Source organism: Falco naumanni, chromosome 12, assembly GCF_017639655.2.
Source record: "Falco naumanni isolate bFalNau1 chromosome 12, bFalNau1.pat, whole genome shotgun sequence".
Lineage (NCBI taxonomy): Eukaryota > Metazoa > Chordata > Aves > Falconiformes > Falconidae > Falco > Falco naumanni.
The window spans coordinates 22637490-22665128 of record NC_054065.1 but is presented as its reverse complement, the minus strand read 5'-3'; the positions used below and the strand labels follow the sequence as shown (position 1 = coordinate 22665128).

Below are 27639 nucleotides of genomic sequence, written 5' to 3'. Positions count from 1 at the left end.
CAGTGAGACCCTCCTCCTCAGAGCTCCGGAGGTAAAAAAAGCCCAAATATAAGACAGTGCACCAAGGCCCTGCAGAGCCCACAGCAGCCTGAAACAAAGCAAGACATGCTCACATTTCAGATGCAAGTGCTAGCACCAATTGTTTGACCAGACCAGCCTGCCAATGCTGACACCCAAGCAGATCTAAGCACCCAGCTGTCCCAGTGCCCAGACTTGCAAGTGCTTCTCCTCCGGCTGCAGGAAGACCCAGCATCACTCCTGACACCTTCTGGTGTCTCTGCTACAAGTCCCACTCTGCCTTGCAAACCAAAGACAAAAGAGGGAAAGCCAGGTGAACCTGGTATTAGGCAAATGAATGCCCATTGCACTGCTTGTGCTAATCAATTTGTTATTTCTTAGCCTGAAATTCTCCCTTATTTAACTCTGACAAGATGACACTGCAGTGCTTCATGTCTTAGAGCCCAGCAAGGGTGTTTTTTTGCTGAAGTCTCTGTACTCATCTTGACCAAAATCACAGGGTGTCTCATCCTCTCCTCTCTTGCCACTTGCAAAGGCTAGGGGAGTGTGAGCAGGCACCCCGAGCCATCACAGCAGGCTGTGCCACATAGCACAAGCAAGCTGGAGGGGACGAGAGCAGTCTGCAAGGAGCAAGGAGGCAGTTTTATTTACACTAGCTCAGAGTGAGGAGGTGGAGCTGGAGGAAAATAAACCTCACACTTCAAAAGTGTCAGATAAGGCTTCAGGAAAAACAGAAGAGCTATTTTTCTGAGCAACCAAGCAACCGCTCATAACGTCAGAGAGGCCCTCAACCACCAGCAGCAAACACACAGAGAAATTTCCAACCACAGCCTGGAGTCAGATGGCATTTCCCACAGGCTCCAGGAGTGCCAAGATCCCAGGCTTGGAACTGCGAGGTAGAATGCTACCAAGCTCACATCAGGCTGTCTTCTGCAAGGTGAGCCTCAGTTCGCCCCGGCAGCTCCAGTGTCCACAAAGGAACAGCTCGAGCAGCCGGCTCTGCCTCTCAAAGCAGGACTGCCCGGCCAGCATCCTTCATTTTGAGGTGCCTGTCCTCCAGTGCCCAGCTGCAGTCCAAGCCGACTAGCTTAAGATCAGATTGTGACAGAGGAAGCAATTAAAAGCTCTCTCCTGGCTCTTCCCAGGTATAGAGGGGCTGCAGGTATTCAGCAGGACCCTACTTGCCCATATTTCAGTTAGTGAGTGGATCGAGCTCTGGACAAGCATGCAGGAGGCAAAAAGGGGCACTGTGGGGACATCAATAGCCTGCAACGACTGCAAGAAAATCTTCCCCTTACTGAAAACACTCACTTCCAGCCCATGGATGTACCTGCTAGGCAGGAGGAGAAGAATGGGCCCAGGTCTCCAGCAGAGATAAACATCCACTGATTAAAATGTGCAGAAGGTATAGTGCAGAAGCCATTCAATAATTTCTCCCTCCTGAGGCACTTCTGCTCTCCTCTTCCTCATGTAATAATATATTGGACAGGGGGAGGTCTAATACACTGCATGGGTCTGACAGTTACCTCACGTGAACCACGAGAGGCACACTGAAGGCAACAGGAGCGAGTTATGTTCACCCATCAGACACACTCTGCGAGACTCCCTGAGGATGGATGCACCATGCCACTCCCCTCTCCCCTGTCTGATATTTTGCTCTTCCCATTGTGAATACAGTACGGATGAAAATCCCTCGGGACTTTTTGGTTTACTATTCTTTCTTGAGCACAAGTCATTTGGATTCTTGCTCAGAAAGAATGGGTTAAATGCACCATTACTCAGCTGATTTGCAAGAGAACTGAGAAATACCCTGGGGAAGACAGCAGGAGGAATGTCTCCAGTTAGGCTCTGCCTTGAGATGCGCAGCCAGTTCAGACAGCTACACAGAGAAGAAGAGCCATGCAGAATGCTGCAAAATAATATTGGAAGATCTATACGAGCTTTCAGTCATCTCACTGCAGCTGCTCCCTTGGTGCATGCAGACAGGGCTGTTCAGTATTTTAACTCATTGCCCTATAAAAATGCTTCAAGATCTACTGCGAAGGCAATTATGTAGAACTTAATTCTGCACCAAGAAGGATTACAGAAGTGTTTTATAATAAGTCACATAGCAAGAGGCAATTGCATCAGCCAGCAAGCAGTACAATTAAAATGATACCTTGCTAAGCTGCTCTGTGCAAGCCGGCCTTTGAATGAAAGCTCATGACAAGGGGCTGCTGTAGGGGCTGCGCTCTTCTCGGTATCCAAGCAACATGGCAAAGCCTGCCAGCACACAAATTACAAGCAGTACCTTATTTCCGGAGACAGAGATGGAAACGAGAGGCTAACACAGACACGCAGAGGGATGCTTAGCTCAGGTGTATGGGAAGAGGTTGGTTTGACACTTGGGAGAGGGTAAACCGCATCTCTCATCTAGTAACCACCTGACCTTGGAAAGCAGGTCACAGCTGCTGGCTTCACCACGTATGCATCCAGAGGGCAATGCTGAAGGCCAAAATGTCACAGCTGAGAAAAAAATCGGCAAACTTCCCCACGTGGTTTACAAAGATGCCTCCTGAAACTCACATGGTGCACATGCAGCACAACACCAAGAGGTTCTGCACAGGCACAAGGTTTGCACCAGCCACTTTCAAAGCACACTTATTCAGACAGCCTATCCACCCCCCGCTGCTACACCCTGTGTGCCCACAAGCAAAAAACTCAGGGAAAGTATAAACCATAGTTTGATTCTCGCACTTCTTAAATTAAAAAAAAAATTAAAAAATGAGCAAAAGTCAGGTTTGAGCCAAGCAGAAAAAAACCTCTTTCCAAATGAAAATAAAAGTCAAATCTTTCAGATCAGCAAGAATACTTTCAGGTTATCTGTACGCTACCAATCACCCTCTGCTTGTGTGGTATGTGGAATAATCAGTTCAGTGCTAGAAATGCAGCACTAGAAGCCACACTGACTCTGCAAAGCAGCAGCAATTCCATCTGGGGATTATTTCCCCCATCCCTTTTGTCCCCAAATAGTTTCAACACAACCCTGACACAAGGGCAAGCACAACAGATCCACTGACATAATTTCTGTTTCCGGGAGGGCATCAGTTTGAGTCTTTTGCCAGCACCAAGCCCCCATGACCCCCATCCTTCTAGCTGCATGCAGACCCTGCCAGCATCGTCAGCCAGAGCCACCATCCACGCTGAGACCTGAAGCCCATCCCTGGTGCACTGGGAGCCAAGCACAGCCACCAACAGCACCTGGCGCACACTCCGCAGACCTCTGAGCTCAGCACGGACTGCATCCAGCAACAAGCCTCACACACCACATGTTTGCTCAGCCCACGTCCCCTCCTCACCCCTACAGCAACCACCCCTTCTCGTGAGCCAACCCCGGGCACTACCTGCCCAGCTCTGCCAGCTCCTCTCCCGCGAGAGGGGGCAGCAGCAGCAAGCAAAACGCCACAGAGACATGCCAGAAGCTGGTCTGCTTCGGGGTTTATTTTGGCTTGGCTTTTTGTTTTGTTTTAAATCAATTTTTTTCAGTTGTGGTAAAACGTACCCAGCATACAATTATTCCTGTAACCCTGCCTTGCTCTCCTCTGGTGTTTTAGGGTGATGCAGGTTGATTTACCAGTGACAGCACAAGAGGGTCAAGAAACAAGTCTGTCTCTGAATGACTATATTCTTGTGTTTTTTCTAAGACTTATTCTTTGAATAAGAAGCAAGCACTATGTTAAGGTAAAGCTTAAGTGCTCAACCGCGATACACATTCCTGCACAAAGCACAGCTGTGGGCCGAGAGACCAAAACTGAGATGACTTTGCCATGTAAACATTAGACAAACACAGAACAGAGCAGTGTTCCTCAGGTGCTACCAAGCTCTGACAATAACTGGCAGAGAAATACTAAAGAAGACAACAAGGACTGTGTAGACAGCTACTCATCTGGACACGTTGGGTCAGATCCTGACATTACACAGATTACCAGGGCAGGAGGCAAAGTCAGCACGACCAGAGCATGACACCCGTGAACTGGGCACCCAGCATTCAAACTCCTGCTGACAGGCCCTAGGCGATTCAGCAACTTGTTCATCACTACCATGGCAGCTCCCCGAGCTGCTGGCACTCACCTTTGGCTGTGACCATCTCAGACACCATCTGGGAAGGGCAATATAGTAAATGGCGCTGCAGTGGAAAAAGTCGCAGGCATGTGAAAGGATACATCCCCAGGATAACTGCTTCAAGGCATTTGATAGGTAAAGACTCCCTGGTCATTTCTTTTGCTGTCTCCATTAACCTAGGACAGAAATGAAAACATTTTCAGTCCTTTCAGTTGGAGCAGCTGACAGGAATCAAGGTCCTCTCCTACACGGAGAGCCAGGTGTGTCTGGTTCTTAACTCAGCAAGCACTTGTGAACTTGATTGTCCTCTTCAGCAACTTGCCAGAGCCCTGTTGACTTCTGGAGGATGACTGGAAGAAAAAGCAAAACAAAACCACAAAAAAAGGTGTCCGGCATCCCGGTGCCTTCCAGCCTCTGAAAATGGGTTGGAGGAATGCAGTCCTTGCAGCAACTCCATGAGAATCACTTCAGACTGTAACACAAAGCCCTGCTGAGCTGCAAAAGCTGGCAATCATGCAAGCTCCTACAGCAGGACCTAGTTTAAGAGAACCTGGCTCTCCTCTGGAAAAAAACAGTGAAGAGACGATGGTTACATGATGGCCCCCTGGAAGTTACAAATGCCACTGTGAGCCTATAGCTATAGGTGCAGACTAGAATGTAATGCCTTCTTACCAAGGCTTGTTCTGCAGAAAGCTCTACTAACACAGGCACTCTACACCACTGCAAGCTGAGCTATCATCTTGCTGCTGCTCCCCACCTCGTGCACACTGGAGAAGTGGTAAAAAACATAGGATTCTTCTGTGGGAGTACAGGAAACTATGCATGCCCAGGATCTTGCAAATTCACAGAGTTTAGTTACAATTTGGACTCTGTCTTTGGAGTGGAGTTATGTGACAGGGACAACACTGTGATAAGAAACAAGCAACCTAATCTCAGCTCAGCTGAGAAAGCTGTGATGCCAGACTGACGCCGCACTATCAACCAACTAGGTACCCTATCCCCTTCCACAAGCAGATCCTAAAATCCTGGAGAGTTAAAAAGAAACAAAAAATACTGAAAGGAGACTATAAGGCCAGAAGAGTCATACCCAATGACACATACACACACAAAAAAAGCTAAAAACCAAACCAAAGGATGACATCCGTTTTGAAGTCTTTTCTATCCGTATCTTTTACCTGAGAAGTGCTTTATAAACAGATCCCTGCACTAAGCATATACAACATTAAACAATAAATGTATTTGTGTTAGAGAAGATTATGAAAATATCCATCTGAAACCATTCGAGTCTCTTTTTCCCACTTTCTAATTCACCCACCTCATACATTTTAAACCTCGACTGAGGCGATACAGCTTCCACCGCTATTACAGCCTGTCACAGCCGTTCCATGTCCCATTTATCCAAGTTAGAAATTATCTTTTCATTTGTAAACAACCGCCCTTTACACTCTGCCTGCAATACAGAAGACAAATTAGAGTTAGCCGGCCTCCTACATGCTCACAATCAGCCACAGAAACCCCACTGCTGGAAGCACAGAGCGAGGGTGAGGGCAGACAATGGGGCCCCTTCATCCCCCACAGTAGCTCCTCAGTGCTGGTCACAGCAGTAGCTGCTGCAAAGCCCTGTCTCCGTCCAGAGAAGCATTACACGTGGACAATGCATAGGAGGTATCCATGAACAAAACGATCCACTGAATTGCCTATCTTCTAACTCCAGGGGAGTTAAAAGTCACAGCTGATTATGAATGTGCAGCAGAAGTGGGAAAAAGCTCAAGTTGTAAAGCTATTTAGCTTGAAGCCATGGTTACATGCCTGGTTAACACGGTCTGAGGGACAGAGACAGCATCTCCTGCTCAGGTCTACACCTATGCTGACCCTGCTGCCAGCAGGCAAACTCAGTGCTTCATCACCCCATGCAGCATCAGTTGTCCTAACATCTGCTTTTATAGGCTCACTGCTGTCATGATTTCAAGGTGTTGTCAGCATGGAGATAGCATTAATGGCTCCACGGCCAGGAGGGTAATTGGCCTAAATGAGCACTCATATTACTACCGACTTACCTGTCACAGCAACACTCATTCTATTTAATACTAAGTTGTATTTAACATGCACTCTGTTTGCAAGCCACATACACGCTGGTTCTGAAACACAGCTCTCCAGCACACTATATGGTTATTAAGACAGATTTAAATCAAATGGGAAAGGCATTTCACTTGCTTAAAAATGGGCGGCCCACTAGTGCACAGGTAGCACAGCTGTCCCTGCTGAGCCTAGTGGCAGCCCTCCCTTCCCTTTATATGGCATCGCTGGGCTCTGAAGGGACCCCGGGAAGCCCTCCTGTCCCACCTCCTGCTCAAGGCACCCAGGTCTAGGAGCTGTAGCAGGTGCTCAGAGCCCACCCAGGACCTTGCAGCTCAGAGACAGCCATGGCCTCTGGACCATGACAGTGATGATGGTCTGTGCAAGGGGAGCATTGGTCAGGAGGCATCACCAATAATCGGCCAACGAGCATCCATCTGCACCCAGCGAGCAGGTCATGCCCTTGCACACATCCATCCCTAGACTCCTGGGGAGGACTCTGCAAACAGTTTGCTTTTTCCTCTGTGTTTACAGCACAGACCACTGGGTTTACACAGATGACCCAGTTCAATAGCCACTGAGAGTTTTTCTTCTGCTTTTAACCAGCCTGAGACAAAGCATGGGCTTAAACCTTGTGTTTGCATTGGAAGCAAAGCCTTTGGAGAATCCCCGAGCCACCGCTCTGCCCAAGGCAGCATAAGCCAAATCTAAATCACTCCTCACAGATAATTTTCCAACCTACTTTTAACTGGTTTCTCAAAGGCTTGGGAACCCACCAGTTAATCTACCCTATACTTAACCTTGCATCTAAGAAGGTCCCCTAATGTTTAAACTAAATCTTTCACTTCTTGCAATTTAAATCAGAAGCTATTTCTGCTATCCACAGTGGGCATGGAGAGCATTTGTTATCACTCCTCTTGCAACAGACATTTATGTATGCAACAGGCTGTAATCTACCCTCTTTGTAAACATGAGAAGGCAGACAGATATTCCCCCCTTCAAAATCCCTTCCCCCCCCCCCCCTCAAAGCTTCCCCCTTACCCTCTTTGTAAACATGAGAAGGCAGACAGATATTCCCCTCCTTTAAAATCCCTTCCCCCCCCCCCCCCCCAAGCTTCCCCCTTAGGCCATGTTTTCTAGACCTTCTGTAAGATTTGTTGCTTTCCTGTTGGAGTATCTTCAACTGACTCACATCTCTCAGCCCTTCAGCTAAGCCCACCACACCATATTACGAACATTTCCTTCTGAATCCAATTTTTTGCAACCAACCCAGTGTGCTGTTGGCTTTTTCCCTGTTGACCCACACTTCAGTTTATTGGTTTTTTTGTTGTTGGGGTTTTTTTATTGTTCTTTAGTTGTTTTTTGAGGGAGGTTGGTTGGTTTGTTTATTGGGGAGTTTTTGGTGGGGTGTATGTTTGGTTTTGGTTGGGTTTGGGTTTTTTTTGTTTGTTTGTTTGTTTTTTCTTAGGCTCAGCCCTTCTTTGAAAAACTAGCCTTTGGTTCTCCACTGTGTATTCCCACAGCTGGCTCTTCCCAAAACCCTCCTTCTGCATCTGCCCTTACTAAATTACCTGTTTGTTCCAAAGCAGCTCTCTTCAAGATCACTTTGAATCCCAATTTCACCTTGCAAAGCCTTGTCACCTTGTCCAGCCTGGACTGCTAAGTGCATGTATTAGCAAACAATTAGTCTTACCTATACCATTAAGGAAAAAACACTGACCTGGGACAGAGATTGCACCCCTGGACTGACAAACTCTGCTAGGCAAGAGCACAAGAGCAAGCTATTAAGCACCACTTGCTTAAGCGCTGCTTTTCACAAGGTTGGGTCCTTGTGTTAGTTTTAGACTCAAGGCCCCCACCTTATCTGGAGGCTGCCAAAAGCCATAGTAAAGCAGAGAGCTATCACATCCACACCTTCTCCCTCATTGACAAAAGCTCTTACACACTCATTGAACGAACTTAGCAGAAACAAACTGTGCCAAACTAAATTCACACTGCCTTTCACCTACCCCGAAACTGCAGATAAACTCACAAAGTTCTTCATTTTATTTTTTCTCTCTCTCTCTTTTTTTTTTTTTTTTTTTAAGGTTCATATCTTTGCCTTTCCCAGTTTCCAACAAAAGCAGCCATCCTCCCCACGCTTTCTAACAGTATTAATGGTTTGGAAGCTGCTTGTCGCTTCTCCAAGTAATCTAGGAGAAACAATGGAGCATCCAGCTCATTTGAAAATAACTCATTACAAGCACTCTTTGACTTGTATTTTCCCTATTTCCTTAGACTCCTAAATTCTTACCACAGTCACAGATGTTAATCGCAACCAGAAAGTCTGCACTTTCCAGAAAGTTAAACTTGTGATTGAAGATTTAAGGAAGGCGGAAAAGAATTAAAACCAGCATTACGCATTTCAATTCCCTGCCTGAGCAGGGTTTGTTTCTGGGATTGTCTTTAAATCTTTCCAGTTATCTGAAAAGACTCCACTCCACATATATGGCTAATGCAGTACTCTACAATCTCGTATCACAGATAGCTGGGAATTAGCTCAAAGCCACCTTCTTCACAGACCCCAGTGAGCATGGGGGCAGCCCATCTCTTCCAGTTACTCAAGGCAGACTGCTACAGTCAAAAAAAAGCATCATGCAGCTTCCCTCTTTGCAGCATTTACGCCACTATCTACAGTCTGCCAGGCAGATCTCTATGCCAGACCACAGTGAGCAATTCTGCCTTTTAACAAACGTAGCCAACAGGAACAGACTGCATGCTCCTCCCTCGAGATCTAGTCCTTGGCAGATGGTGATATTTCGTTGTTAATCGACTAAAATGTCTTTCAGTGTTTTCAAGAGCCCACCTGGATTGTCTCCCTTGCTTTCTGCAGTGAGAGAGGGCCCATGGAGGAGCTGGTTTTGCCACTTTAGGATGTCTTCTGTTTAAAATGGCAGCATCTGCAGACATCTCATGGGAACCATGAATTCCTTTCACTCCCAGACTTTTCACTAGGGCACCCAATTTCACATGTATGTCAGAAAAAGCATGTCCAAAACTGGATCTCACCAGCTGGCACCCATCACACTGGAGTCACTTCAGAGATAACTGTGCTTAGGAGGAGAGGCTGCCCGTTACCTTCAACAGAGAGTCCTACAGACTTTAATGAAATTTGTATTAGTGAGATCCTCCAGCACATTTTTCACAAACTTACTTCTCCTTCCCTAGGCCCTTGTATTTGCATGAGGTCCGCTAAATCTCCCTCTCCCACATTTTTCTAAAGCTCCTGGCAGTTTTATGCTTCCCAATGAAGCCAAGAAGGAAGTGAAAGGCACCAACAGGAGTAAAACAGCAGAGCAGCTACTGCTCTCATGAATCTTCTCAAAACCAGTTTGTTTCAATGGCAAAAACACTTCTACCACATGCTGAACATAGCACCATATCTGTAACATTCTCCCTTTGTGCAAGACAGAAGCAGATGTTCAAATGCCTTCTGCAGCCTATTGTCTGGAAATGGTATGAGCCCATTTTTCTTTACAGCCCCATCAGGGTTCTTTAATAACATGGTGTGTTGAAACAGTATTATTTTCCATTCCCCCCTTTGCTGTTACTTGGTTGCATCGTTCCCATGTGACTGCTTCTATCACACTCTTTTATTGCAATTGATCACCCATTATATCTGCAGTCACTGAGTGTCTCGCCATCTTCACAGAGCATTTCTGAGCTGTAATTTCTCAAAGACCCCAGAACCTACCAAAACATCAGTTTTTCCTTCAGTCATAGGTCCTGCTGATCAGCTGGCGCTGAACTGGAGGAAACAGCACAATACCACACCTACCTACACCCTCCCCAGATACTCTGTGGAAGGCAAAAATACTTGTTCTCCCTTGCGGCTCACGCCTGCATCCTAGAACAGAAGCTTGCAGAGGGTTTACTGCTCCTTGTAAAGCCAGTAAAAAAAAAATCTTGTTGGCACCGAATTCACAGTTACAGGTATTACTAGATATCCAGAAATACTTCTTTTTCTAAAGCTCTTACGTTATCTAAGGTTGGCAGTTTTAAAGAACAGCTATTTCAGTTAAAGGTACCATTTTTTATCAGACCAGTTGTACCAACAAAAGCTGTAATATAATCCCATACGGGAAACGGTAAACCAGCCTTACTGGTGTCTAAAACACTTGTATTGCACACATACACACTTATCATGGATCAGTAGAACTGAACTCCACAGGGTGCCCTTTACCTACCCAGTACAAAAGGGTACATCACGAAGCCCGTGTGCAGGACACCATCCTGGGTCAGGATGCCTGTACACTCTATGAGCAAAGCACTCCTATGGTGGATGTAGCTACATCTGGATTTTGTACAAATACAACAAACTCAGGCAAGGTTAGACACTAACACATTTTCAGACATGGTTTGCCAGTGCAACAGGAATACCACACAGTTTGCAGGATCACATTTCTACCACCCCAACTCACACAGCAATGCCAACAGAAATCTAGTATTTTCAAAAGTGTTATCTGTAGTCTAGACAAATCCACAGGGTGTCTGGCAGTCTAGAAGTAAGTTGATAGCTACCAATGACTTTTTCTTAAGAGAGATTGTAAATACTAAATTATAGCAAGCCTGTGTCCTTTAATGTTATGAGTCCCTATAGATAATTTATGCTCTTCTTCCTAAGCACAGCCATGCATTTTTATTCTCTCATGCATCTCACTGATGCTGACAGTAAATCTCTATAATATCTAGTCCTTCCCCCATAATAGAAAAACTCATTAATATGCCCCAGCTGCTTTAGGACACTTTCACATGAATTTATGAATATTCAATTTCCATCTAGTGCTCAGCTTCTTTGTGTCCAGCCACTGCTCTCTTGAAGAGAGGCTGCCAAAGATCTTGTAATACTTGCATTAGCTTTGAGCCCTCATATTATGAAATAAGCAATATGTTTAATATCAATAAATCACAGCTCTGGGAACAGCCCCCGCTTTCAAGAGATGGTGGCAATTGGAGGCACTCAGCATCTTGCTGAGTAACTTGCAAATACAAACTTCATCTTGCAGCAAGCGAGGCCTTTTACACCAAGAAACTTGCTCAGCACAGCATTTGTTACCTCAGCACAAGAAACCTGTTGTCACCACACTGGAAGCAGTTTTCTTGCAAAGTGGAACACACCTCCCAGGAAAAAAAACAAACTTGCAGGTGTGGGGAGTTTTTCAGTTCTGGTGAAAACTGGCCTGGCAGCAGGAGAACAAATCACCAAGGACAAATGCAAAAGTAGATATCCTCAGCTGGTACGAACAGACACACACCCCACGTGAAGGAAAGGAATGCCTTCAGGGAAACCTCAACATTACAGAGCGATCAATGCATTATTCCTCTTCTCAAAGCTGAAGAAATGGCATGGCAAGCACTCAAGCCCCACTGCACTATGACAGAATCTGGGCAGCTAAGCGTGCTCCTAAGAGTTTCGCTACTCCCAGCACCCCTGTCCATCAGGTCAAGGAGCAAAGCAGCACAGGCGTTAAGAGTTAACACTCTGCAAGTCCAGCATACACCAGGTGCAGGCAACTGTGCCTGGCAAGCTGGCAGCAGCTGCCCCAAGGGGTTGGACTCTTCCCAGGGGCACTCTCCTAAATTCTGCAGAAGTCCTGCCACCACATACCAAGTCACTGCCAGAAGTACTAACAGCGACAGAAGAAGAAGACAAGTCAGACAAGTCCCCAAGCAAACACTACAGCAAGTAAATAGTGAAAATGGCACCACTAAGGAGAGAATCCAAAGCCACAGGTACATCTCCACCTGTGAGCTCTATATTGGTTCCCTTCCAGGGAAGAGTACCGGCCTCGTAAGTCAGGCTTTCATCCAGCCCAGGACGACACTGACTTTTCAAGTGGTGAGTGCTGAGCACAATTCATTTTCATCCTCCACTTCCTTGGAAAAAGTAATGGGGCAAATTTAAAAACAAGTGACTAGCCTGAAAATTAGTTTAAGCTTCTGTATACCCACCTACCACTCAAGGCAGAGTTTTTTCTAAACTAGTTCCACCAGTGCAGTGAATATTACATAGAGAAAGGAAGTGTGAAAGATTGCCGTCAGCAAGACGAAAACCTGAAGCGCAGAGCTGGGATGGAAACTGGAATTTACAGTGACAAACCATTAGATTAATGACAGACAGCTGGGGAGAGCTAGAGACAGGCCAGTCTACAGGAGTAATTATATTGCGCTTACCTAAATTTCACCCTAAAAGCGTAACTTCTTCCACACCACTTCCCGCTCTAACCTGCTGACTTACTGGGTCCTACTGAAGCACTGCCCTAAGTATGATGCAGTTCTTACATGCAAGGGATCCCAGCCCTCTCTTGCCAGGCTCCCTGTGTATATCTTTGTACTTGCAGAATGCATCACCAACCAGCATGTAAATCCACCATGTGGAAGGAACAGCAAGATGAGCAGCAACAGGAGAAGCACAGCCAGGACTTAAACAGTCTATTGTGATCATCCAGGGGAAAGGACTGTGCCCAAGATGTCAAAATTCCTGCAGCGTTTTGAACGGCTGATCTCTTCCTACCATCAGCAAAGGCCATTACAGCACAAGCAGAATCTCAGGACTTACACAGTTTCCATAAAAACAGCCCAGCCCTCCCAACTCAACACCAACAAGCAACAACTGAGAGTTTTCCCAGTCCTGTGTATTTAGTTTCAGCCTGTAGCTATGCAGCTCCCACGTGGTTGTTGAGCAAGACCAGCCCTTCCACTCCTTGGCTCTAAATGGGTCCATTTGTCACCTGGCAGCAAGCTGGGATGCTCCTTGCAAAGGCAGCAACATACCCAGTTTTGGCCCTGCCAGAGGAGCCATGGCATGGAGGAAGCAGCCCTCCCATGCCATGGTGCTACAGTGCTCAAACACCCAAGGTGATCAGCTGGTATGATGTGAGATAAGGGCACTAGACCACTTCCAGAGACACTTACCCACTTAAAGGTCTGGTTTTTCTAATCTCGAAGAACTGTGTTCCTGTGTGATTGTATCTGAATTTCGTCTGTTAAAGGAAAGTTGCTTGAACAGTTAAACAATAAAATAACAATGCTCAAAAGGTGGATTTCAGTTCCGATTTCCTGTTGAAACAAGCAGAAAGCCATTGACTCTCAACAGAGGTGAAACACTGGCGTGTGAAATATAGCAATTACTTCACTTTTTTATATGACATATTAACCGGCATTAGATATAGAGTCAAGCAAAAGTGTTGTCTAAAATGACACTTAAATTTGGTACTTGAGGGTTATGAATACTCCTTTCCTCTAGGTCCCACTCACTATTGGGTTAAAATTTGAAGAAAAAAAAGGCTTCTATTTGGGCAAGAGAAAGCTTTTAGAGACTTCTCAAACCAATCAACATCATTCATGGTTTGAAAGAATTTATTTCCTTTTTAAGTTTCTAACTCAAGTCAGCCACGTAGCTCATATATGACCTGTAAACCAAAAGCATGGCAGGTGCATCCATTTACACCTAGTAAATATAAACCATTCTCTAAAAAATACAGTGCACATGAAATCAAAATAACCAGCTAAGTGCAACTGAAGAACGTGAGTTAACACTGTGAGCACAGGAGAAAAGTTCATCACAAAGGATGCCAGCAGAGTCACCCATCAAAGAAACCTCAGCACCACTCACCTAGCAGTGCAAGCTACCATGCAGTAGTACCACCACAAGCAGCTTCATCCTGCTCCTTTAGCACAGCTGTCCAAGCAGTAATTCAGTAAATCAGGTTAGTAAACCTATCTGTCCAGTAAAAACAAATCAACAAAAGAAAAAAAAAAAAAAGCCAAAGAAACAACCGAGCAAAACCCCCAACAACAGCAGCAATAATAAAAAATAAATCACACCATCCACTTACTTTTGCTAGATTATTTTTCCAGTTGTTCCCCAACCTAGTTCCCAACACAACCATGGGAATATTCACGCCAGTAAAATTGTGGTGGTGATACCAGGGCAGAAATAGGTGACCCTATGGAGGCAAAGGGTACCTTACAAGGCATAAATAGCACTGCTGCTGGCTTTGTAACCGTGGTCTAAATAAAGACTCTAGCTTGCACCAGGATGCTCTGAACTGACATCAATTAGAGTTCAGAGTTCTCCAGAAATGAGGCTTTGCTTCCCTCCCACCTTCAAAACCTCATTCACGAGGCCCTTTCAGAGTGCTCTGAACAAAGCACAGAGCCTCTTGTAGCCCTCAAAGGAAACCCAGACCCTGTTCCCCACCCCACTTTGAAGCTTTTCTGAGCATAGATCCAAACCCTGTACCTAAGACCTGCTCCTGCTACATAGCAGAGCGCAGGATTTCAAAACCACTGGGGGTGGGGGGGTGGGGACTATATGTATATAAATAATTTTTGGAGTTGTGTGTGACATGGTCTCCTCTCTGGCACAACCCCACTGAGCAGCAAGCCTCTTGTCCTGCCCAAGCATCTGACATGCAAAAGAGAAATGCACCATTCCCCTGCAGAGCAGGCTAGCCCCAGCCTCCCTCTCCCCATGGCAGCTGCAGTGGCTCCAACCCCTGCTGCTGCCTTGATCCCAACCACTACTCCCCAGCAGGCTACCCATGCCTGCTATTTTTGGATGCTCTTCCAGCTGCCACCCATATCCTTTCTTAACTCTTACCAGGACTTTACATACATTCCTCACCCTCGCTGCTTCCCCACACACGCACATGTACACACACAAAAAGGAAGAGTTTAGAAAACAGGAAAACAGAAGAGCAGCATCTGGGCCAGCAACTCCCTCATCCCACATTATCAGGCAGCTATGGAAACAGACAGGTATCAGGCATGGGGGTAGACAGATGTATACATCTCTGATGAACCCCCAAGTGGGACATCTGGAAGCAGGGATTCCTTTGGTCAGTTCCTGTGTCACGGGGCAAGTCTGCCCACCTCGGGGCCAGGACAGCTGGTCATGCTCCCCACCCCAATGACAAAGACCTCCCTGCAAGCTGAGCATGAAGGTAGTCCTCAGGGAGCCCCCACAGGGGCTGCCAGGGCAGAGAGAGAAAAGGTTTGCCACAACGCTGGCTCTCCCTTAGTCACTTTATGACAAAATGCTGTATTATTTCTCCAGGCATCACAATCTGATTATAATATCCTCATAAGCCAACTGAAAAATAAGCATTTTATTCTCATCAATGTCACTTCAGGTAAATTCTTCAGTATCATTTAATTACATTCCCAGAGGATTTCTGTGATTAGCTCAGTACTGCAGGTGCCATCTCAAATCCTCAGAGATATTCTTTTCACCCTTGAATGATCCCAAGCCCTTGCAACCAACTAGTGCTTGGTAAAGTCCCTGTTAATTCATCCCAGGTATAAGCCAGCCTTCTCTCTGGAGACTGCATGCTGGAGAAGGATACTGCAGCATCTTCATGTAGGTCTGTATTGCCTGGAGCCATTCTGGGATCGACATGGAGAGCTTGTAGTTTGGCACTGGTGGCACTGAGGGCTGGACACACAAAAGAGATAAAGAGGTTAGACAGTTACTGCTCCCTGCAGAGCGGATAAGTGATTTACTTGGGCAGCGGCACATGCTTAGTGCAATGCAACGTGGCAGCACAGATGGCTCAGACCCCACGTGAACTCAAGCGTCAGGCAAAGTCATCCCGCTGACAACAGGGGCTGCCCATACACCAGAGCCAGCCCCATCCCTGACCGTGTGGAGGGGGACAGGGCAGGCCCCCGCCTCAGCGGGCTGCTCATCATGACCACCACCCTCCCTTAAACACCACCCTGCGCGGGCAGGCAGTCCAGCACAGTAGGCCAATACTTCCCATTTTTCCCCTCTAGCACAGAGCGGTTTGGATGACTACCATTCCAGCACTGGCTCTGCTGTCCTCCCTCCCCTGAGAAACCATCTCAAGTCTAATTTTTTGTTTCCTCTGTCATAAGAGAAAGATGTATAGAAAAAGAAAAAAAAGACAAGGATCCCAGGCTGCATAATTTCCCATCTGCCGCATGTCAGTGGCACACTTGCGGGGCAGGAAGCGCACGGTACCTAGAAGACCACCTGGGACCCAGATCTTTAATGATATTAAGACACTTAAAGATATAGGCTGGCAACGTAATGGGATTTTTCCAAAATCCCGTAAGACATCTGCTTGTGCCTAAGCACTTTAGAAGCCGGGACCTCAATCCATATTTAACCCCAAAGCTTTGTGGCTCCTGTAAACATGCAGGAAAGGGGCATGGCCTGGTCCCAGGTCCCCTTAATTAGGGCAGGACTGTAAAATATGGGGTCAACATGCTAAAGCAGGCAGTGTGGCTAAGAAGAAGTCAGTTCAATTCTCACAAATGCAGTGGATTTAAATATTAATGCAGACTCAAATCCAGGAACCAGCAGCTTGAGCAGTCGTGGCACAAGGCACAAAGGAAAACGTGCAGCATCCGCGGGCCCACATCGAAGTTACAATAGTTTGAAGACAATGAAATGCGCTATCACTGCTCTAAATACACTTCACGTCTATGATTACAGATAAGAAAAGCAAGCTCAGGCAGTATGGGGCCATCTCCACCACACAGACCTTCCCCTCCGGCCCCCACCTCCCCTGTGAGGGAGGGATAGCGTGTTTGCTTTCAGGGCAGGAGCACCGACAACCCAACACGACCAAACCCCAGCATTTACTACACTGACTACACTCAAATAGTAAACATACTTCAGAGAAGGGGGAAAAACCCAAATAGAGACTCCTACATGTAACACATTAAAGCGGCAAGCAGGCAGATGGGCCGGCCCCTGGCCCGCCGGCACGCATGGGCGCCCACACAGGCTCTCTCCTCACAAGTGGGAGTTACCAGCAAGGCTCATTAGCACTTCTTAATCATCGATTCCACACCTAAGCTCTTCATTAGAAGCAATTTTTTGGTTTCACGAGTTCCTTCTGCCCCCCAATACCCTTTGGTCTGGACAAATTGCCCGCCTGTCCCCACCAGCACTGCGGCAGGCCTGGACTCGGCGTGCCAGACGGGGCTCCCATTTCAGGAGCAGCAAGTGGGTGCAAGAGGGAATTAAGGCCGGCCTGGCAAATCCTTCCAGGGGTAGTCACTTCTGCTCAGATATAAATACTCCTTTTCTTCCAGGATAAAGACACTCTAGGTGCACACACTACACAACAGGCCAAGGTGCCAGGAGCCCCACCCGCTGCAGAACGGCTGGGGGACAGCACAGCCCTTTCTCAGCGCTCCATAAAATGGAGGTCCCTGCGCTTGCCCAGCTGTGGGACCACACAGCATCCCATAGGGACCGCACCAGTGCGGAGGGACGCAGCCCTTGCTGTAATCCACAGTGGCCACCCTCATCGTGGGGATGAGGTTTTTTGGAACTCCATGCGAGGTGCTTCCCTGTCTCCGAGGCAGATGATCACGACAGCCACCAGGCACGCTCAGGTAAAGAGAACCAGGGTTTTCCCAGCAGCTGACACGTATCCCATCACCTGTCTGTTAAAGCTACCCAGGCAGGCCTGCTGAGCTGGGATGCCCAAGCCCCTCCAGACCTTGGGACATGAGGGAGAAGCAGCCACCAGTCTCCCCCGCGCAGGATGGCAGCACTGTCCTCTCTGCCATGCTGGGCAAGCAGTACACGGCATCGTGCTGCCAGCCAGGCCAGGAGGTGGACAGCCACCCACCGCTCCCACTCCCTCCAAAGAAACCCCATTTTTCCCCTCTAAATTCCTGCCCTAGCTGCAGGAGCACCGACCTGGGTGCCCAGCCAGCACAGAGCAGAAGCCAGGGCTGCACGATACCAGCAGCAAAGGAATGCACAACGCTGCTACGGTTGAGGCTGCAGCCCTCCAGCCACCAGTGCACATCCCAGCGCAGCAGCCAGGAGCTGCCGAGGGTTTGTAGCAGGCGGCCATAGCCGCCAAGAGGAAATGCAGACACAGCACTACAGACTGTGAATTTATAAAGCAAGTGAAAGCCAGGCAGATGAAAGGCCTTGACCCTGTATCAGTACTTCCAAGCAGTAGCAGCTCCAGAGACAGCAGAGCTGCTCCAGTGCAAGACCTTGTGGCAGATCTGGAAATTGTTATCCTGTGGCTGGAAATGCTGTAGTCTCAGACCACCACAGACATCCTGCGTTAAAAGTTGTCTTTCCCGGTTCTACTGTGTCTCATTCAATGATCAGAAAGTCACTTTCTGCTAGCTCACCCTTGCAAGTACAGTTAGCTAGCATGGATGAAGCTGGCAGGCTAGAGCCCTAAATGCTGATGAGATGTTTAATTCATTAAGACTTCCAAGAACACAGGCCACATAAAGCATTGCACAGCCCTTCCAAACAAGGAGCCCGCACCTTTCCCAGAGCTCAAGCCAAAAGTCAGAGGTGGGGGGTGCAATCAAGGGACTCCTTGGCTTCCAAAATTGCCCCCCTTGCAGACAAACCAGCTTTTTATGAGGATTCTTCCTCCTATGAGAGATGCAGCCCTGCACCCCTGCAGTTTGTATTTGTTCCACTTAAAGACAACCTCGCCAATATACAGTAAGAAACTACTTACCACCCTGCGTGCATGATCACTGAGACTAATACCAAGATGATTAGAGCAATCAAGTGGAGCTTCTTGGGGAGAGGATGAAAACTCTCTCCCATCACTAGGGATTAAGAACAGATCAGATGCAAAAATGGAGCAGTCGCACACGCTACTCGCTCAGCCTCCAGCACCTACCAATGCAAGCAGATTACAAACCATTTTCTCACAGGCATAAGTTTCTCTTGTCACTCCCAATTAGCACTACCTAGTCTTTCGCCCGGTGCCATGTACCCAGCAGCACCCACCAATTAAAAGAGCTGTACCATCATTTAAGCAACAACTGTCCCCTCACACTCCTACTCTGACCCAGAAATTACCATCACGACTTTAGCAACCTACTACCTACCTTGTAGCAAACAAACCTGCTCCTAACCTTCATTTGCTCACCTGAGCTGTATTGATCTTAACGAGAACTAGGTGATGCTCAAAACTACCCTCTGACCCCAGAGGTCCCAGGCTTAGCCATCAAGAGCTAGTTAGTCACAGGGGACACCAGGCCCTTCTGCCCTTGAAGAAGTTAATCACCGAGACAGGGAGCTTGCTGCCGGACAGCACTGGAGAAACGCAGTGCAACTTTTACAGCATCCTCCATGGATTAACAACTAGTAACTAACATCAAATGATTTATCCGAGCAGATTTCAAAACATTTTTCCTCCTACCCAGCTGCAGCACATGCCACACTGAGTCAGCCTGAGGAAGAAGCCATGGGCGATGCTCTCTGGGACACTGCAGCAGACAGCATGTGGAGCATGTCTTTCACCAAATACTTTGTCAGCCAGTACAGTTATCACCAGTAAAAGTTACATGCTTTGGAGCTTGGAAGTAAGGAAAGAAAATCAAGTCCAGCGTGTGCTTTGCTGTCTCTTAACACCAAACAGATCTGCAGGCCGTTTAGACTAGTGTGTAAGCTGGTCATGCTGCTGAAACGAGAAGTTCTGCCCTCTCCCTGCCCCTTCATTTCTACCTCAGGCGCCTGTGCAAGTATGAGATGAACCACACCAAGGAACTACAAACAAACCCAGCATAACCAGATTATTCTTTAACTGGATCTGCTCCCCCATCCAAACAAAGGCTGGTGCCAGCATGAGGGAAGCAGGGGAACAGAGAGAAAGAGATTGCCCCTTTTGCACTTATGCTGAACGAAACATTGCAGAAGAGAGATGAAAGGCCTTTTCAGCCTGCATCTAATTTGACAAGCGCCTTCGCAAGACGGCCCTACTCAATGTACTTCCAGCTTCTCCACGCGCAGAATTTTCCCTTTCTACCCTACATAAAGAACTTGTTTCATACTTATCACTGACAACTTGGCCCATGACAATGCCGGCCCAGCCATCTCACCCCAGCCTGCAGAGGGGTATGAATCAACACGGACTTCAGCGGCCAGCTCAGATGAATGCTGCCTGACGGGAGGAGTGAATCAAGCTCCAAGTCCGCCAAAGCCAGCTGTGTTAAAGACACTGTGGCCAGTAATGCAGCGCAGCGGTGAGAAGCCTTGGAACATCAGCAGACAACATTTTATTTGCTGGCTAGAGGCAAAAGACTTGGGTCAGGCAGAGCCGTTTGGAGCTTGTACTGAGGAACGTACAAGACAAAAGCATTTGGAGTCTTTCCATATACTGGAAATCGAACGTCTGACTTTTAAATCCCTTACTCCTTTCAGGAGCAAGGAAACGCCTGTGTTCCAGAGAGCTGAGCAAAATGTGCTTCAAATCGCACAAAGCACTTCACTCAGTCCCTCAAGATTTCTTTTCATTCTTGTTTTCAGCTTTTTCCTCCCCAAGACGAAAAATTAATTTTCTTCCCGCTTGTCTCCCAAGACGCCAACTCCAGCAGCCGAGCGTCCCGCAGCACAACCCCCGCCCCCGCCAGCCGCTCCAGCTCTGCCCCGGCGCCCCCCGCACTGGACAGGGGCCAACCCTCGCCTCTCCCGTCCCCTCGGCGCCCGCGGGATGCCCGGCTCTGGGCTTTGCGGCACCCCCTCTTTTTTTTTTTTTATGGGGGGGGGGGGGGGGGCTTCGCCTTACCCGGGCCAGGCGGGCGGCGCTCCGGATGGCCGCCGCCACGGCGCCGCCGTCGGGGTGCACCCGCTCCACGTGCCCCCACATCCGCTCCCAGGTCTGCCCGTCCATGGGGAAGCCGCTCTTGTTCACCAGGAAGAGCGACCCGCCGTCCCGCTGCTGCTCCTCCTCCTCCGAGCCGCCGCCGCTCCCGCCGCCGCCCGCCGCCCGCGGCTGGGCGCTCCGCGAACGGCCCCCCTCCTTGCCGGCCGCCGCACGGCGGGTGCTCCCGGGGCCGCCGCCGCCCGCCGCCGCGCCCGTCATGGCCCCGCGGCCATGCCCGAGCCCCGGCGCGCCGCGGAGACCGCTGTCGAGAGGCGCCCCGCGGCCTCGCCGCCGCCCGCGCCCCCTATATATATTTAATATATATGTGTGTGTGTTACGTGCGTGCGGCAGAAGCTGGGCGCGGGGACGGCCCCTGGCTAGCGGCGGCCGCCCGCCCGCCCCGCGGCACGGTAGCTCGCTGGCCCCGGCCCGGCCTCAGCCGCGCTGGGGGCGCGCCCCGCGCCGCGCTCCATGCCGCCGCGTTACCACGCTACCGGCCGCCCGCCCGCCCTCGGCGCGCTCCTATTGGCGGTCGCAACAAAGAGGGGCGGGGCTCGAGGGGCGGGACGAGCCGTGACTGGCGGAGCCGCTGCCGGGAGGCGCCCCCTGCCGGGCGGCCCAGATCACCGGAACCGGGCGGCTCAGGCTGAGCCCCTTCACCCGCAGCCGCCCGGCGTGCACGGCTGCCGGCGTGCCGTGCCTCACCTCCCGGGCCCCGCTGCCTGAGGGGCGCCTGAAGATCAAACTCTTCATCGAAGAGAGCTGGTCTCTTCCGTTCTTCCTAACGGAGCTGGAAAATTCTTTGTTAACCGTGGAGTGTTAACAGCGATGGCAGCGAGACCCCAGCCTGAAGGCGCGGGCTGCTGAGAAAGGCTCCCCGGGGCTCTTCTGCCCGGTGGGCAAAGAAGCGCCCCAGCCCCGGGGGAACAACCCCCCCAACAGCCAGGGCTCTGCATGCCCTGCTAACGCCAGCGAAACAGCGTCTGACCCCGCCTTGCCGGTTCCCGGTGTGATGAACTGTGCATGGGAACAGCAGGGAACTGTCTCTCCCCCAGGGTGGCCTTGCAGCACCTCCCGGGCAGACGACTCCCTGGCTGCTGCTGCCATCCTCACCGCTCAGCTCAGTTCCCAGATGCTTATTTGCATGCTCGGAGGGATGTTTTTAGCTCTTTGTATCAAGCACAACAGTGTCAGCCTAATACAACTCCTAGAGCCAGAGGTGAATCCCCATCAGAAATAAGTAATAGCCTGAAAAACGTTGCCATCCCCTGCCCATGCACTCACTCAGATCCCTCCTGATCCCAGCCAGGCTGCACATGTACTTGAGCATCTTCTCAGCACCTGCAAATACTGACTTTCATCTCTTGCCATAAATATATCTATCCAGTGCCCTGATCAGCTTTCTGAAGGCTCTCGGGAGCCACGGGTGTATGTTGAGTCACTAATCACACTCTGCCGGAGTTGACATCTCTGTGAGTCCTACCAGTAATCTCCCTGCCACAACCTGGCCACATGGTATACCTGAATCTCATCAGGAGGTTTAACGTAAGGGAGGCTGGAGAAAGGCTGCTCCATCAGCTAAAGCAAACCAAGGGCTTCAGCTTACACAGCTCGCCCAGTGTCAGCTTTCAGCCCAAGAGATTTTGGTCTAAGGAGCCCCCCAAGCTGAATGGGGAGGCTCGGTGTGTAAATGGCAATGCAATGTAGGGGAGAGGAGGAAAGGTCAGAGCAGATTTAGAGCTGCTGTGAAATCTTCACCCTCTCTGTTATGTCCTGCATTTCCCTAATGATCAGGCAAACACTGCAACTGGAGGGCAAATGTGCTCTCATGCTGGCCAGAGGCGATCCACACCCCCCACTGGGTTTTGGAGCAGGATCCCAGGGGAAATACAGTCCCTCTCTCCTTCAGGAATACAGAGGAGGCTGCACATTGGCAACATGTGGGAGCACTGAGATAAGCTCCAGATGGGAGCTGATGAAGCACAGAGACCCTGAGAGGCTGCAGCCACAGAGGAGAGGGCTCTCAAGGAGCACAGGGAGGCTCAGGCAAGGCAGCGCAAGGAAAGGGAGGCTGAGAAAGTGTGCAAGTTCACTGGAGCAGAGCCAGGGGAAAGCTTGAAAATCTTTCAGACCTGGATCTTGGGACTAATGGGACTGTGCAGGTGGTGGCAGCCATGCGTGAGCAGCCCAGGGTCACGCTGTGTGTGATAGAGCCTGGAGTGCTGGGATTGCACAGCAGAAAGTCATCATCAAGGATGCTGTTACACAAGCTGGGAGTCACCTATTATCCCAGAGCCTTGTTTGCTGGTGGAACAGGTAACTATGGTGAGGCTGCCTCAGCCTCTCTTAGTGCTGCTCCACTGCCCAGAGCAGCCAGAAACCCTCAGATCATGCTTTCCTACACCCACCCACTTCCTAGCCACCCCGAAAGGGTGAAGACCAGAGTGATGCTACATGCTTTGCAATTCAAAGCCTTCTGTACCCACCATGCCAGGGTGTGCTCCATGCCAGAGGGAGGGACTCTCCCTGGCCAGACAGATAAGGATCATGGCAAAGTTGGAACATCACAGCCTTGTCCATAGCAGCCCTTTGCAGCACCCAGACCCCTTCTGATCAGAACTGAAAGAAAAAACCTTACCAGCTCCTCCTTGATGCTCAGGGCAAGTTGAACTCCCAGAGGCCAGCCAGTATGTCCAAGGCCAGCTGTGGGCTGGAGAGGCAGGGCAGAAATTAGCAGAGGTCCTGAAGCTAGCAGCAACTTTGGAACAACAGCCTAAGTGGATAAAAGCAGAGTCCCCAGTCCCTACAGCTAAGGGAAAGCCATAATTGCCCTCTTCTCAGCTATAAAGTAAGAGTAAAAATAGAAGAACGCTGTCTTGGTTTAGCCCAAACCCTCTCTGGTATTAGTTATGAAGACACATTTGGGTTGAGTAAGAGTAAGGTGGGATATGCAGCACACCCTCCAGCATCCAATGTCTTTCACCTTGTGGGACTCACCTAATTTTGATACCATATCTCAGCAAACCCACCTTGTTCCCCGCTCCGTGTGCTGCCCTTCCTCTCACAACCAGGCTACTGCCCAGCCACTGCTCCAGACTGCCAGAGCCTTTTGATTTTGAAATCAAGCCACTTTCCATGGAGGTACCTTTCTAAAGCTAGCTCCGAGTAACACCTCGAACCTACAGCCTTGTTCCTAATGCAGTGCTTGTTGCTACCACAGCTGCCTTCTGGGTCAAAGGAACTAATTTGATCATAAAATAATGTAAGAGGGTTTTAACCTTCATTATTTCAAATTGCAGACTAATTTAAATGCAGCATTCAAAAGGCCCTGCAGCGCAATTACACAACCAGCTGGGGGAAAATTAATAGCTCTTAATTGTACCATGGTAGCAAGGCGATATCAGCAGTTTTTCTAAGAAGATTTCTTCTCCAAAAGTGTCACCTCCACACCCCCCCAAAGAGTCCCACTAGCCTTTTCCTCAGAAAGCATCTTCCTACAACGAATTCAGCCCTGACACAGAGCAAACCGTCACAGCCCTGTGGTATTTTACAAACACAGAGGCCATCAATTTATGTATTTATTTGGGCATATTTAGGAAATCACTTCCTCTATTACCCATTGTTTCCAAGCGGCCCTTGTTACTGGCTCAGTGCAGGTGCCAGGAGCGAGCAGGAAAAGGCTTCCCTGGCCAGCAGCCCCAGCCTGGCCCCAGGGAGCTGCTGCCAGCCTGGGGAAGGACCTGCTGGCTTTGCTAGGGAATGGACCACTGGTGTGATGAGTGCCTGTGAGGTCCCAGGCACTGCCCATGCTCCCACTTCAGTGCTTCAAAATTCAGTGGTTTTCTCCTTTGCAGGTTCTCTAACAGCGCAGCTCCAGCCTTTTGTAAGGTCTTAGTAAGGCCTTGCTCCAACTCAGCTATCAGCAGCCCCGTGTTAAAATACATCCCATCATGAACAGGGATGCCACTCTATGCTGCCAGGGCACACAAATGACGCACCAAACCCAGAGGTGGCGCAAGACCGGCGGCAGTGCTATAGTAAAAGATGAGCCAGTTGGCAGATTGCTGCAGCCTGGCCCTCCAGCCCCTCTAGGCCAGGCCGTATGGTGATTCACCTGGTCCCAGCCCACACCAGTGCCCTTCTTGGTGCCACCACCGTGCCTCAGAGCTGCTCTTGCTGCATTTGCTTTGGTGCCTCTGCAGACAGGCAGTGGGGAGCTGGCCCAGCAGCCCACCTAGCAGGGGCAGGAGATGCTGCTCACATTGTTCGAATCTCCCTAGAACAGCTGAGGTTTGGTCTTCTGCAAGAAGGAGCGCTCAAATCTGCTGACATCCAAGGAGGGCTGGGAAGCAATAGCCAGGGAATGGTCTTACACCACCTGAGCAAAAGCTTGGCAGTTTTATCTTTTCACCTTTCCTTCCATCAGATGTAAACCAGTGGCAACACGACAGATCTAGACCTGTGATCTTATGCAGATCAGCAAAAGCGGATGCTAAGCACTCCACACTCAGTCAGGGTGTCCCTGTACCAGCACTGAGCGTATGAAAGGCAGGCTGGTTACTGGTGGAGCAGGAAATATATCCAGTACCTCCAGCTGGCAGTGGTCCATGCAAAAGCCTGAAGCCTGGGTACCTCGTAAGTGTTCTCAGCTTGGGCAGCCTGTTCTACTAAAACCAAGCGACCGTGATGGCCTTTTCTGAATTTAGGAACCACTGTACAGCCAGAAAAGCAGCAGCTGTCCAAAATGGTTAATTCTACAAAGGTGCTTCAGCTTTTGCAGAAGGGAAGTAGGAAAACACAGGTGGAAAAAGTTTGCCTGCTGAAAGTGAATTGCATTATTGCTATGCAAACATAGCTGGTTTCCTGAAAAGACCATAGTGACCTCATCTGATCTTTGAAAAGTAAAATAAAACTTGTTTGTTTGGGGCTTTTTCCTAAACTGGAAGTCATACTGGAATGGAATTTGTTTAGCAATTAAATGCAAGGTTAAATTGTGATAAGGATGTAACCATGGTAATATGGGCATGGCTGTTGATGCAAGTTTGCAGGAGCGATTTGCGTAACCACGAAGAACAACTTTATGTATTCATCAATGTGATCACTGGGAAAATAAATATGTAAAGCAGACAAAAAAAATCCCAGCAAGCTATAAAAAGGGATGCTTGAGGGTGTGCATCCTTGAAGCTTTCCCCAAAGTAGCCCTTTCTGGAAACTCTAACACACAAATTATTTTGCAATAGTCTAGCAGGAAAAACAGCCGTCAGCTGCTTTGAGTTTAGCAATGAAGAACATCAGCAATATCTTTTGATTTCTGCCTGAGCAAGTCCAGGACCTCCTGCAGTAATCCTACTGCAGCAAATCATTACTGTGTTTATCTTAGACGGGTTTGTTTAACTGGGCTCCAACTCATAGCCTAATCCAACAAGCAAGATTTCCAGCATTTTAAAAAAAAATAAATAATCAAAGTGGCATGAAAAGCCTATAAATCAGGCCTCCCCTAAAACTAGTTTGCAAGCTTTGTCTTTCCACCCCCACTGCAGGTCAGCATGTCCTACTTGGCCTGAGCTTTGCTGACAGCAAAATAAATAGCCTTTCCTCTTCCAAACTTCTTACAGTTGCTTCACTCCTATGTACAACTGGTAGCATCAGATACACATGATACTGTTGTTTCCAAGTGGTACAACATCAGCATCCCTGTTAGCCTGCCTTACTCTTCCCTTCTTGTTCCAAAGGTTCAGTCCCAAATGTTGCTGTAGCTTGGGAAAATAATTACGTCACTACAGTCTGCTGTGAGGGTTTTACCTGCCGGCATATCACAATTTGGTCTCCACAGCACTGTGCTTATAAAAACAAGGAAACATTAACATAACTTTCCATAAATCCCAGCAATCCATCTTTTCTGGACTAGTTACTTCTTCTTTAACCTGTAGTCAGGGGGTAAACTACTCAGCGCAATCACTTTTTTCTCAGGGGAACTGCATAACAAAAGCACAGAGAGTAAAGAAAGGCAGTGGCTAAAAAAAAAAATATCTGCTACTAGAAACGAGATCTCTTTTCAGCAATCGCCAGCACCTGCAGCCCTTGTCACAGGGGAGCTGCCAGTGGTGGCACCAAAGGTAAGTCAGGATTTACCTCCGCTGCCAAGTGAGCATGAGTCATCCTTGCCTGCACGGAGAGGAGAGTACTGCAGCAAAACCTCTGCCTGCTGAAGATTATAAGCACAGTTGTTGGTGCTGCTCAGAAAGCAACAGAATTCTGTTATGGGATACCCTGTGCCCTCTACGTTAGGAAACACTTTGAACAAATGTTGTCCTTATGTACTAAAGTTCCTCAAATGCATTGTCTTTCCTGGCAGTACCTGAAAGCGGACTAAAAAGTTATTAACAATAGAATGTGTCACAAGCCCAGAAACCACAAACCCTTGATTTTAGGTGCCATGTGAAACCTGCAAAGGGAAAAACGTGTGATACTGTTCTCAATGTGATGGTACTGCCAGATATCATCAGAACACTGATGAATTCATTAGTTTTTGATCTGAAGCACCACTTCAAGCACACTTGGAAGGCAGTGCCCTGCAGATTAAGATTCCCCCTCTCTTGAGAATGATTGAACAGTAGTCAGAACACTGCAGAAGTGTCTGAAGGCGACACTAAAGTTCAAATACCATGGTCATTTTAAAAACTTAAAGCTCATAAAGGAATTATAGTCATCTGGAGCAAAACAATTTTTTTCAGTCATCTTCATTATTTGCCATGACATGAATGCTATTCTTTTTCAGAGGTAACTG

General features: G+C 48.6%; 1 protein-coding gene across 3 annotated transcripts in view; it reads right to left on the bottom strand.

The window, feature by feature from the left end:
- The window catches only part of VASH2 (vasohibin 2), a 38920-nt gene extending 15321 nt beyond the window's left edge, over positions 1-23599 (bottom strand). The window contains exons 1-4 of one of the 3 annotated variants that reach the window (XM_040611481.1): positions 23491-23599; positions 15585-15673; positions 13150-13206; positions 4221-4295 (exon numbers count right to left, since the gene is read on the bottom strand). In XM_040611481.1, the coding sequence (XP_040467415.1) occupies positions 4221-4295; positions 13150-13206; positions 15585-15637 (185 nt within the window). In that variant the 5' untranslated portion in view covers positions 15638-15673; positions 23491-23599. Of the gene's footprint in view, positions 1-4220; positions 4296-13149; positions 13207-15584; positions 15674-18716; positions 20577-20774; positions 21322-23490 lie in introns of those variants that run through there. The other 2 variants (XM_040611480.1, XM_040611482.1) reach the window with 2 other exon arrangements.
- Positions 23600-27639: the final 4040 nt, after the last annotated feature.